The sequence below is a fragment of the Stegostoma tigrinum genome, chromosome 34 (genome assembly GCF_030684315.1).
Source record: "Stegostoma tigrinum isolate sSteTig4 chromosome 34, sSteTig4.hap1, whole genome shotgun sequence".
Classification (NCBI taxonomy): Eukaryota; Metazoa; Chordata; class Chondrichthyes; order Orectolobiformes; family Stegostomatidae; genus Stegostoma; species Stegostoma tigrinum.
In genome coordinates, this window is record NC_081387.1 from 1,780,830 (window position 1) to 1,792,824 (window position 11,995).

The window sequence follows — 11,995 nt, forward strand, 5'->3', positions numbered from 1 at the left end:
AAAGGCCATCTCTGATCACTTCTATGGATCACTCAGCACCCAAACCCCTCTTAAACATTCTAGCTGTACCACCTACTGTGAACCTCCAGTAGAAATAACTATTTCACAATTCACTGACGATTGCACTGTCACAATCCTTAATGTCTCAGCCTTTCATCCTCCTTTCTCCACAACATTTCTGCAGTGGCTGATTTACTCAAAGCCAACCTCACCTCTGGATTTCGAGTCAGTGGATGTGAAACGTTAATTCGGTTCACTCTCCTCAAATCTCCTCGACCTGCTGAGTTTCTCCAGCAATTTTTGTTTTTGTTTGTTTCAGGTCTCCAGAATCCACAGTTTTTATTTTGTTTTAAGTTTGGTGTGGGATACTACTCAGAGGAACTGGAGAAGTGAATAGACTGATATATCCTGGGAGAAGGGAACAGACTGAAACGTTTCAGGAGATGGGAAAGAACCAGGGCATCCTGAGAGAGGAACTGGGCAAATTAAAGGTTGAACATTACAAATTGGAGTTGCGGAGAGCTGAACTTCCACGGGAGTCGAACCTTCAACAGGGCAGTGCAGTCAGACTCAACACAGCTGAGATTCACACAGCGAGCCCCAACTCTCTCCCTGGGTCACAGAGCAATATGTCATATTTCTCTCTCCTATTCTCCTCTATCTCTTCCTGGTATACTTTCTCTCCATTGCCGTGTTCTTCTGTGGGTCTTCCTCTTCTGATCTGCTGTCAAAAATATCCGAAGCTGCGCATCCGACAGTGATGTCATTTTGAAGGCTAACAAAAATAAACAAGCTATCCCTACACTAGAAATCTCGACACCAGCTGCAATAAGTGAGTTTTTATTCACATGGGACAATGCAAGTTTAAATCTCCACCTAAACCGCTGCTCAAAATCACCTCCATTTCACCGGTCAGTTTCCCAAGCTTCAGGAAACACATGTTGCTGCAGAAATAGAGATAACAAAGTGTGAAGCTGGATGAACACAGCAGGCCAAGCAGCATCCTGAGATGCTGCTTGGCCTGCTGTGTTCATCCAGTTTCACACTTTGTTATCTTGGATTCTCCAGCATCTGCAGTTACCATAATCATGGCTGCAGAAATATTTGGATTGACTGTGAGAGACGTCAATCAGAGAGCCCACCCACTCTGCCCACTCTCTCCTCTTCCTCTTCCAGAGCTGGTTCACTTCCTGTAGGGACTGAAAACCAAGTGAGGAGATGGTGAGTGAAGGAGCAGCTTTTATACAAATTGTTTTCCGGCAGCTACTCCGAGAGTTACTGCTGGTGAGCTGAGTCAATAATCAGCAGCGAGGTTCTGGTTTGAATTCGATACGTAGAGAGGAGGTGAGTGAAATTTGATTTGAAGGAGATAAATGTGTTATGCATCGCTTTGTCCTTTTCTCGATCATTCATTCACCTCTTGTGGAACTGCAGACAGCTTGTTGAACTGGAGACTTAGCCTTGCTCACCAAGGCTGTTATATTCAGTCTGCCTTTTGGAGAGAGGTGGCCTGGGAAATGTTCAATGAAGAATTTTGGGGAGAACACAGAATAGATTTACAGGAATAGTTTCAAGATTGAGGAATTACAATTACTTGGATAGACTGGAAAAGAGTAGAGTAGAAGAGCCAATGAGTACACTTGGTAGATATATTTAAAATCCTGATGGGCAGGAGAGTCATTGTTTGTTTAGCCACTTCAGAGTCAATCATATTGTGTGGAACTGGAGTCACATGTAGACCAGACCAGACAGTTGTAGCACTTTCCCCTCCCTGAATGACAATATCTGGGATTTTGAGGTTGTCTAAAAAGCTTGCACAATTTTGTTTTGAATTTATTCTACAAATTTCAAATGGAATGGTTGAAGTAAAGAGCAGAGATGCCTTTAAGGGAATTAAACAAGCACATGAGGGGAAAGGAACAGAAGGACTTGCTGATAGTGTGAGATGAAGAGGAGTGGAGGGAGGTTCAATAGCATAAACAACCGTATAGATCAATTGCTGCAAAAGCTCAGAAGGTTTGGCAGCATCTGTAAAGAAAAAATCAGAGTTAATATTTTAGGTGTGGTGACCATTCCTCAGAACTGATGGTGGCTGGGGAAAAGTTGATTTATAAACAGAAAACAGGGAGAGAGAGATGGGGTAGGGAGTAAATGATAGCTTAGAGCCAGAAAAGAGAGAAGAGCAGTTGGATAGACATAGGAGTTGATAACAATAGACAATAGATGCTGGAGTAGGCCATTCGGCTCTTTGAGCCAGCACCACCATCCATTATGATCATGGCTGATCATCCACAATCAGTATCCTGTTCCTGCCTTATCCCCATAACCCTTGATTCCACTATCTTTAAGAACTCTATCCATCTCTTTCTTGAAAGTATCCAGAGAGTTGGCCTCCACTGCCTTCTGGGGCAGAGCATTCCATATGTCCACCACTCTCTGGGTGAAGAAGTTTTTCCTCAACTCTGTTCTAAATGGCCTACCCCTTATTTTCAAACTGTGTCCTCTGGTTCTGGATTCACCCATCAGCGGAAACATGCTTCCTGCCTCCAGAGTGTCCAATCCCTTAATAATCTTATACGTCTCAATCAGATCCTCTCTCATCCTTCTAAACTCAAGTGTATACAAGCCCAGTCGCTCCAATCTTTCAACATATGATAGTCCCGCCATTCTGGGAATTGACCTCGTGAACCTACGCTGCACACCCTCAATAGTAAGAATGTCCTTCCTCAAATTTGAAGACCAAAACTGCACACAATACTCCAGGTACGGTCTCACCAGGGGCCTGTACAGCTGCAGAAGGACCTCTTTGCTCCTATACTCAATTCCTCTTGTTGTGAAGACCAGCATGCTATTAGCTGTCTTCATTGCCTGCTGACCCTGCATGCTTGCTTTCATTGACTGATGTACAAGAACACCTAGATCTCGTTGTACTTCCCTTTACCTAACTTGACTCCATTGAGATAGTAATCTGCCTTCCTGTTCTTGCCACCAAAGTGGATAACCACACATTTATCCACATTAAACTGCATCTGTCCACTCACCTAGCCTGTCCAAGTCACCATGTATTCTCATAACATCCTCCTCAGATTTCACACTGCCACCCAGCTTTGTGTCATCAGCAAATTTGCTAATATTACTTTTAATGCCTTTATATCATTAATATTGTAAACAGCTGCGGTCCCAGCACCAAACCTTGTGGTACCCCACTGGTCACCGCCTGCCATTCAGAAAGGGACCCATTTATCACTACTCCTTGCTTCCTGTCAGCCAGCCAATTTTCAATCCAAGTCAGTATTTTGCCCCCACTACCATGTGCCCTAATTTTGTTTACCAATCTCCTATGCGGGACTTTATCAAAGGCTTTCTGAAAGTCCAGGTACACTACATCCACTGGTTCTCCCTTGTCCATCTTCATAGATACATCCTCAAAAAATTCCAGAAGATTAGTCAAGCATGACTTCCCCTTCGTAAATCCATGCTGACTCTGACCTATCCTGTTACTGCTATCCAAATGAGTCGTAATTTCATCTTTTATAATTGACTCCAGCATCTGTCCCACCACTGACGTCAGGCTAACCTGTCTATAATTCCCTGTTTTCTCTCTCCCTCCTTTCTTGAAAAGTGGGACAACATTAGCCACCCTCCAATCCGCAGGAACTGATCCTGAATTTATAGAACATTGGAAAATGATTACCAATGCGTCCACGATTTCTAGAGCCACCTCCTTAAGTACCCTGGGATGCAGACCATCAGGTCCCGGGGACTTATCAACCTTCAGACCTAACAGTCTATCCAAAACCATTTCCTCCCTAATATAAATTCCCTTCAGTTCATCCATTCCCCTAGCTCCTTCAGCCACTATTACATCTGGGAGATCACTTGTGTCTTCCTTAGTGAAGACAGATCCAAAGTACCTATTCAACTGTTCTGCCATTTCCTTGTTCCCCATAATAAATTCACCCGTTTCTGACTTCAAGAGCCCAATTTTAGTCTTAACCATTTCTTTTCTTTTCACATATAAAGATCTGGCTCGAAGGGTGAATAGTTGTTCATGGACAATTTAGTGACTAACAGTAGGTAGTGTGTAATGGCAGAGTATGTGATAGCAAGACCTGGTGTGCGGGATGGCGGAGATCAGGACATGGGAGAGTTCAGGCCCTAAAACTATTGAACTTGATATTGACTCCAGAGGGCTGCAGAGTCACCAAGTGGAAAATGAGGTGTTGTTCTTCCAGCTTTCGTTGAGCTTCGCTGGAACACTGCAGCAAGCCAGAGGCGGAGATGTTGGCCAGGGAATAAGGTGGTGTATTAAAGGGGCAGGCAACAGGTAGCTCAGGGTCTTTTTTTGCGAGCAGAATGTGAATTTTCTGTGAAGTGGTCACCCAGTCTATGCTTTTTTTTCCCCCAATGTAGGAGACCATATTGTGAGCAGTGAGTGCATTAGAACTAGATTCTGGGAAGTGCACGTGAAGTGTTGCTTCACCTGGAAGGTATGTTTGGGCCCTTGGAAAGTGGAGCAGGAGTAGGGAAATGGACAGGTATTGTTCCTTCGCTGGTTGCAGGACAAGGTGCTGTGGGGCTGTCGGGAGGTATTCAGGATGAAGGAAGAGTAGAGCAGGGTGTCCCAGAGGGAATGGTTCCTGTGGAAGTTGTACAAGTGAGGGGAGGGGAATATGTGTCTGGTGATAGCTGTCACTGGAGGTGGCAGAAATGGCATCTGATGAAAAGGGTAAGCCTATCGTTCTGTGGGAGGGAAGAGGAGGGTGAGGGTGGAAGTGCGGGAGATGGGTCGGAGCTGGTTGAATGCCCTGTCGAATACAATGCTGGGGAATCCTCAGTTGAGGAAGAAGGTGGACATTTCAGAGGCTTCCTTCTCAGTGGACTTCATCTGAACATATGTGACAGAGACGGAGGAACTGAAAGAATGGGATGGAGTCTTGAAAGGAAGCAGGGTGTGACGATGTCTTGTCCGGGTAGCTGTGGGAATCAGTGAGTTTATAGTGGATATTAGTGGCCAGTTCATCCCCAGAAATGGAAACAGAGACGTCGAGGAAGGGAAGGGAGGAGTCAGAGATAGACCAGGTGGAAGTGAAGGCAGGATGGAAATTGGAAGCAAAATCGATTAACTTTTCCAATGCCAGACAAGAGTGGGAAGTAGCACTGATGATGTCATCAATGTATTGGAGAAAGAGTTGTGGGTGGGGGCCAGAATAGGGTTGGAACAAGGAATGTTCCACATACCCCACAAAGAGACAGGCATGACTGTGGATACCCAGCCACCCCTCTGACTTGAAGAAAATGAGAGCTCATAGCGATTTACTAGCGTGTTTTACACTCTGCCCGACTTTATTGCAATGCCCTTATGGTGCCTGGGAAGATGTGGTGGGGCGGGGTAGGTCTGAGTGGAGGAGAGATATTTTATATATATATTGTCTCCTCCTGGTTCCAGACAGGTGAGGTAAAAGAAAAGACTTGCACCTGATTCCCTCCCTCAGACTGGGAATAGCAAACTGGCACTCACTGTGGAACCGTCTCGAACTAAGGAGTCAGTCCCCTACAGCAAAGGAGGAAAGGGAGTTGGAAGAAATCATGTTTCCTTTTACTGTTTTACAGAAGGACTGCACTGTGCTACACCAGAGAATACAGAGAAGATAAACATTGCAAATAGATCCTGACGATTACCCAAGGAATAACTGATGAACTGCTGGAAGACATCCAATCTCTTCATAGCCTTGCTGAACCAAGAGGCGGTTGGTCAGTGAAACCACAATCTGGAAATTGGTCGGGTCAGAGGAACTTTGACATATCATCAGATCTGAAACTGGTCAGAGCCTTATATCAGAACCAGCCTTTCTGAAGGTTCGGCTGAGGGTGATCAGTCGGGGGAGGCTGGGAAGAAGTGTGTGTGGCTCCAAGTGTGGTGAGATCATTCATTGAGCCTTAAGAGACTTATTCCTACAAGTGAGAGGTTGAACCTCTTGTGTTTGAGGTGTACAAAGAAGGTTCACAGTTTGACAATATTTCTAGACACACAAGGTATATCTGTTGTGTAACAGTTAACACAACTGAAGCCATCTGGAAAAGAAACCAATCACAGTTTGATGCACAATCAAGGCTCATGACTAACCGACGTACTCACCTGAGAGAGAAACCATTCACGTGCGAGGTCTGCAACAAAACATTCTCAGAATCCTCAAACCTCCGCAGACACCGACGCATTCACACAGGGGAGAAACCGTTCACATGTGACGTGTGTGATAAATCATTCTCGCAGTCAGAGAACCTGCTGAGACACCAACGCATCCACACAGGGGAGAAGCCATTCACTTGTGAAGTGTGTGACAAATCATTCTCAGAATCAGAAAACCTTCGCACCCATCTACGTACACACACTGGGGAAAAACCATACACGTGTGAGGTGTGTGACAAATCATTCTCCCTCTCCTCTACCCTCCGCAAACACCAACACGTTCACACAAAGGAAAAACCATTCAAGTGTGAGGTGTGCAACAAATCATTCTTAGACTCTTCGACTCTCTGCTCACACCAACGCATTCACACAGAGGAAAAACCATTCACGTGTAAGGTGTGTGACAAATCATTCTCTAACTCATCAACTCTTTGCAAACACAGACGTATTCACACAGGGCAGAAACCATTCAGATGTGGATTTTGCGAGAAGGCTTTCACCAACTCCTCTGATCTGCTGAAGCACCAACACATTCACACGGGAGAAAAACCATTCACTTGCAAGGTGTGCTGTAAATCATTCTCGGCATCATCATCCCTCCGCACACACCAACGCTTTCACACAGGGGAGAAACCATTCACGTGCAACATTTGTGAAAAGGCTTTCACCATCTCATCTGATCTCCTGAAACACCAATACATTCACACAGGAGCAAAACCATTCCCGTGCAAACTGTGTAATAAATCATTTTCACAGTCGACAAATCTCCGCAGACACCAACGTGTTCACACAGGAGAGAAACCGTTCACATGTGAGGTGTGTGACAAATCATTCACGGAGAGATCAAATCTTCACAGACACCAGCGCATTCACACTGTGGAGTAACTTTACAACTGTGAGGTTTGTAATAAAGGAAATGTGATGTCTTCAAACGTCCTAGGATATCAGAGGATTCACAAAGGGTCGGAAGTTCTTCAGGTTTGGTGTTTGCAACCAGGCTGTTACCCACTCCTCTCCCACTCTCTTTAAACATCAGATCTTACAGAGGTTAGAAACCATTCGGGTGTGTGACAACTGAGTGTAACTTTTAACGGAATGCTGACACTTGGGCGAGCAAAGGAGTTTTTAATCTCTGTTTAGAAATTTATTTGTATTTAACATTTAACTAACTTACTGTTTAAAGTCTAAAATTGCATCCAGCTTTAAGCCAGGATGTACAAGCTCTCTGAGACCTGTTCATTAAGTTATTTAATTAAGTGAAGTTAGTTGATTCAGAAAACTAGCTTAAAATTTCCTTTCCCTTACCTGGGGCTGAGCTAACTCACATCCAGGCATCTCAGTGTGACCTTGAATAGAGTGCTGGAAGTTAGTTGAAGAATGGGAGAAAGTGCTGCTTTGCTTTTACTAACTTTTCACTATATAGGAATTGGTTCTAACTGAAGTACAGGGGAAGAAGCTAGCCATTCGGTGAATACTTGGTTAGTAATTCAGGACTGTTCTAATGCTATGGTTTAAATTTGTCCAGAAGAGGTGAGAAGATTAATAAATATTTCAAAGGAAACTAACTTATTAAATTAAAATCATTAAGAAGTTAATTCAAATACATTAAGGATGGGAGGACGAGTGACACGTCACAGGTGTAGCAATGTGGGAGCTGCTGGATGCCAACTTGATCCAGTGTGAACACATCACAAGAAAGTTTTTGGAAATCAAGCGGCTTTAGTTCAGGGTTTATGAGCAGGAGACAGAACTATAGAGACTGATGCATCAGGTTGGGGGAAATTTACTTGGACAGTTTATTCCAGGACACAGTCACACCTCTTAGAATATGGTCTTCTGAAAAAATTATTGGAAAAGGAAACGAAAAAGAAGATGTGACTACAACTTAAGCGAGTAAAAAGATGAAGAGGACAAGAATGCAGGAGCTTCAGCTTTTGTAATTGTCCAAGAGGCATGAGGTTCATTCAGCACATACCATCAGAGTGAGAGTGGATAAGCTAACTGACTGTAGCACTGTAACACGAAAAATTATTCAAGCGGAGACAGTGCAAACAGGAACATCGTGATGATAGGGGATGGTAAAGTCAGGGAACAACCAAGAGAACTGCAGATGCTGTAAATCATAAACAAAAAAAAACACAAATTGCTGGAAAAGTTCAGCAGGTCTGGCAGCGTCTGTGAAGAGAAATCAGTGTTAACATTTCAGGTCTGGTAACCTTTCATCATAACTGACGGTAGTTAGGAAAATGTCGGTTTTCATGCAGAAGATAGGGTGGAGAAGGGGGTAAGGAGTAAGTGGTAGTTGGGGATAGAGCCCAAAGAGAGAAGAACAGTTGGGCAGAAAAAAGAGTGGGTAATGATCTGGCTAGGAGGGTAAATAGCTGTTAACGGAGACTTTTAGTTGCTAACAATGGGTTGTGTGTAATAGCAGACTGTGGCTGGGGGCTGGGGCAAAGGAGAGCGCAAGCCCTAAAATTGATATTGAGTCCAGAGGGTTGCATGGTCCCCAGCGGAAAATTGGTGCCCCTTTATTTTGAGATTATACTGCTAGTCTGAGACTCTCACATGAGGGAAATTATCTCTCAGCAATTACTCTGTCAAGCCCCCTGATATTCCTACATATTTCAATGTGATCACCTTTGATTCTTCTAAACTCTAGTGAGTAGCCCCCAACCTATTTAGCCTAGACTCATAAGACAATCCCTCCATACAAGGGAACATCCTTAATGAACCTTCTCTGAACTGCCTACAATGAAATGATGCCTTTCCTTAGATAAGTGGACCAAAACTGCTCATAGTACTTCAGATGCAGTCTTACCAGCACCTTGTACAGTTGCAGCAAGACTTCCCTACTCTTCTCATCCAACCCCTTGAAATAATTACCTGCTGCACCTGTGCGCTAGCTTTCTGTGTGCACAGGTACCCCAAAGTTGTAGCCAAAATGTACAGCTTTCTGCAGTTTTTCACCATTTAAATAACATCATGTTCTTTTGTTCTCCCTTACAAATGAACAATGTATATTCCCACATTATACTCCCTTGTGCCAACTTTTTACTCACTTACTTAACCTGTCAATATCTCTTGTCCACCCTCTTTGTATCCCTCTTGTAGGTGGCTTTTCCACAAATTTTCATGTCATCTGCAAATTTGGCTACAGTATGCTGAAGGATTGATGAAGGGTCCAAACCCAAGATGTCGACTTTTCTGCTCCTCAAATGCTGTCTGACCTGCTGTGCTCTTCCAGCTCCACATTTTATCGTTCCTGACTTCCAGCACCTGTAGTCCTTTCTATATCCTTGTCACAGAAATGTACATTTAACAGCAGTGAACCCCGTAAAGTCCCACTGCATATAGGTTACCAACCTGAAAAAGAACCCTTTATACCCACTCACTGTCATTTGCCCAGCCAAATATACCCCTAATATATTTTCTTCAAATCTGTGGGGACTTAAGACTTAGCCTTTTGTGAGGTACTTTGTTAAACACCTTCTGGAAGTCAAAATACAACATTTCTACTAGCTCCCCTCTATCCAGTTTGGTTGAGATATCCTCAAAAAACATCCTCAAAATAAATTTGTCAGGCACAATTTCCCTTTCATGAAGTCATGTTGACTCTGCTTGATTAGATTATGATTTTCCAAATGTGTTGCTATTTGTTACTTAATAATTGATTCCAAAATTTCTACAAAATTGATGTTACCTGCTTTTTGTCTTTCTCCCTTTTACAAGAAGGGTGTCACATTAGCAATTTTCCAATCCTGCAGGACTTCACTAGCATCCAAGTAGTTATAGAAAATTACAGTGAATGTATCCACTATCTCTGTAGCTACTTCTTTTAGGATTCTAGCGTGCAAGCTTTTGGGGCCAGGGCACTTATTTGCCATTAGTCCCATTAGTTTGTCTAATACTATTTTCTACAAACAGTGATGGTATCCTCCCCTGTATTCTTTAATATTAATAGGATGTTTCAAGTAACTTCCACTGTAAAGACTGATGCAAAATATCTTTTTAACTCCTGTCATTTCCTTGTTTCCTATAACCATCTCCCTGGATTCAATTTCTAAGGGGTCACAGAATCATACAGCACGATATAGACCCTTCAGTCTGACATCCCAATCTGACCTTGTCCTATTCGGCCCATATGTCTCCAAACCCTTCCTATTTGTGTACCCATCCAGATGCCTTTTAAATGTTTTAAAAGTTAGGTGATAGCCTAGTGGTATTATCACTAGACTATTAATCCAAACACTCCGGTGATGTTCTGGAGACTTGGGTTTGAATCCCCCCTTGGCAGATAGTGGAATTTGAATTTGAAATAATAATCTGGAATTAAGACTCTAATGATGGCCATGAAACTATTGCTGATTGTCAAGGGAAAAAAATTGATCTGGTTCACTAAGGTCCTTTAGGGAAGGTAATCTGCTACCCTGCCTGGTCTGGCCTACATGTGACTCCAAACCCACAGCAATGTGGTTGACTCTTAACAGCCCTGTGGGCAATTAGGGATGGGCAATAAATGCTGGTCTAGCCAGCGGTGCCCACATCCCATGAATGAATATTTAAAAAATTGTACCAGCCTCCACCACTTCCACTGGCAACTTGCTCCATGCATGCACCACCTTCTGCATGAAAGTGTTATTCCTCCGGTCTTTCGCCACCCACCTTAAACCTATGCTGTCATGTTTTGGACTGCCCCTTGCGAGGAAGAAGACCTTGGCTATTCACCCTATCCATGGCTATTCACCCTATCCATGCCCCTTATGATTTTATAAACCATTGTAAGGTCACTCTTGGCCTCCATTGCTCCGGGGAAAAAAGCCCCAGGCTATTTCAGCCTCTGCCTAAAACTCAAACCCTCCAGTCTCAGCAACATCCTTTTAAATGTTTTCTTCACCCTCTGGGTCAATGTTCATTTTGACGTCTGTCTTCTTTTTTCTTTATTTAAAGAAACTCTTATAGTCACTTTCTTTATTCCTCACTAGTTTGCCCTCCTAGTTTATTCTCTCAGTCTTCTTTATCGTTTTAGTCCTTTTTTACTAGATTCTGAATTTATCCCAGTCTTTGGAGCTTTCACTGATTTTGCCTTTTTGTATGCTTGGTTTCCTAGGTAATTTGTGCTTAACTTGTGAGTGGATTTATTGGAAGCACTTCCTTTCTGGTTTAGAGATTGAGGTTTGTTGATGGTTCATTCTTAATCTGAGAAGGTGAGATTGAGATGTCATTAGGGCGGCACGGTGGCTCAGTGGTTAGCACTGCAGCCTCACAGCGCCAGGGACCCGGTTCAATTCCAGCCTCGGGTAACTGTCTGTGTGGATTTTGCACATTCTCCCCGTGTTTGCGTGGGTTTCCTCCGGGTGCTCCAGTTTCCTCCCACAGTCCAAAGATGTGCGGGCTAGGTGGTTTGGCCATGCTAAATTGCCCATAGTGTTCAGGGGTGTGTGGGTTATATAGGGATGGGGATGGGTCTGGGTGGGATGCTTCAAGGGGCAGTGTGGACTTGCTGGGCCGAAGGGCCTGTTTCCACACTGTAGGGAATTTAATCTAATGTATTATCTGGGAGGTACAGAGTGTCTGAAGATACTTCCTGATTTCAATTGTATGTGTGTGAGAGAGAACTGGTTATTACTCTTTGGACTGTGAATGATCAGTTCTGATTGTGTATTTGAATCAGAATGTTAACTTTTGTCAAATCTCGCCAACACCCACCACGACCAAATCTCTGTAACCGTCTCTGAAAAGGAAATGAAGATTTACAACATGAAGAGCCTTTCACGACCACCAGATGTCCCAGAGTGATTTTCAGCC

At 43.6% G+C, this 11,995-nt stretch overlaps 1 protein-coding gene across 9 annotated transcripts in view; it reads left to right on the plus strand.

The window, feature by feature from the left end:
- Positions 1-1,109: 1,109 nt before the first annotated feature.
- LOC125446439 (zinc finger protein 271-like) overlaps positions 1,110-11,995 on the plus strand; it is a 111,492-nt gene continuing 100,606 nt past the window's right edge. For 3 of the 9 annotated variants that reach the window (XR_009442934.1, XR_007246398.2, XR_007246400.2), the window contains exons 1-2: positions 1,122-1,344; positions 5,614-7,237. Coding sequence is in view for 2 of the 9 variants with exons in the window: in XM_048520020.2 (XP_048375977.1) it covers positions 6,119-7,075 (957 nt within the window). In the remaining 7 variants the exon portion in view is untranslated. Of the gene's footprint in view, positions 1,345-5,613; positions 7,238-11,297; positions 11,363-11,995 lie in introns of all 9 variants that reach the window. The other 6 variants (XR_007246399.2, XR_007246402.2, XR_007246403.2 and 3 more) reach the window with 6 other exon arrangements.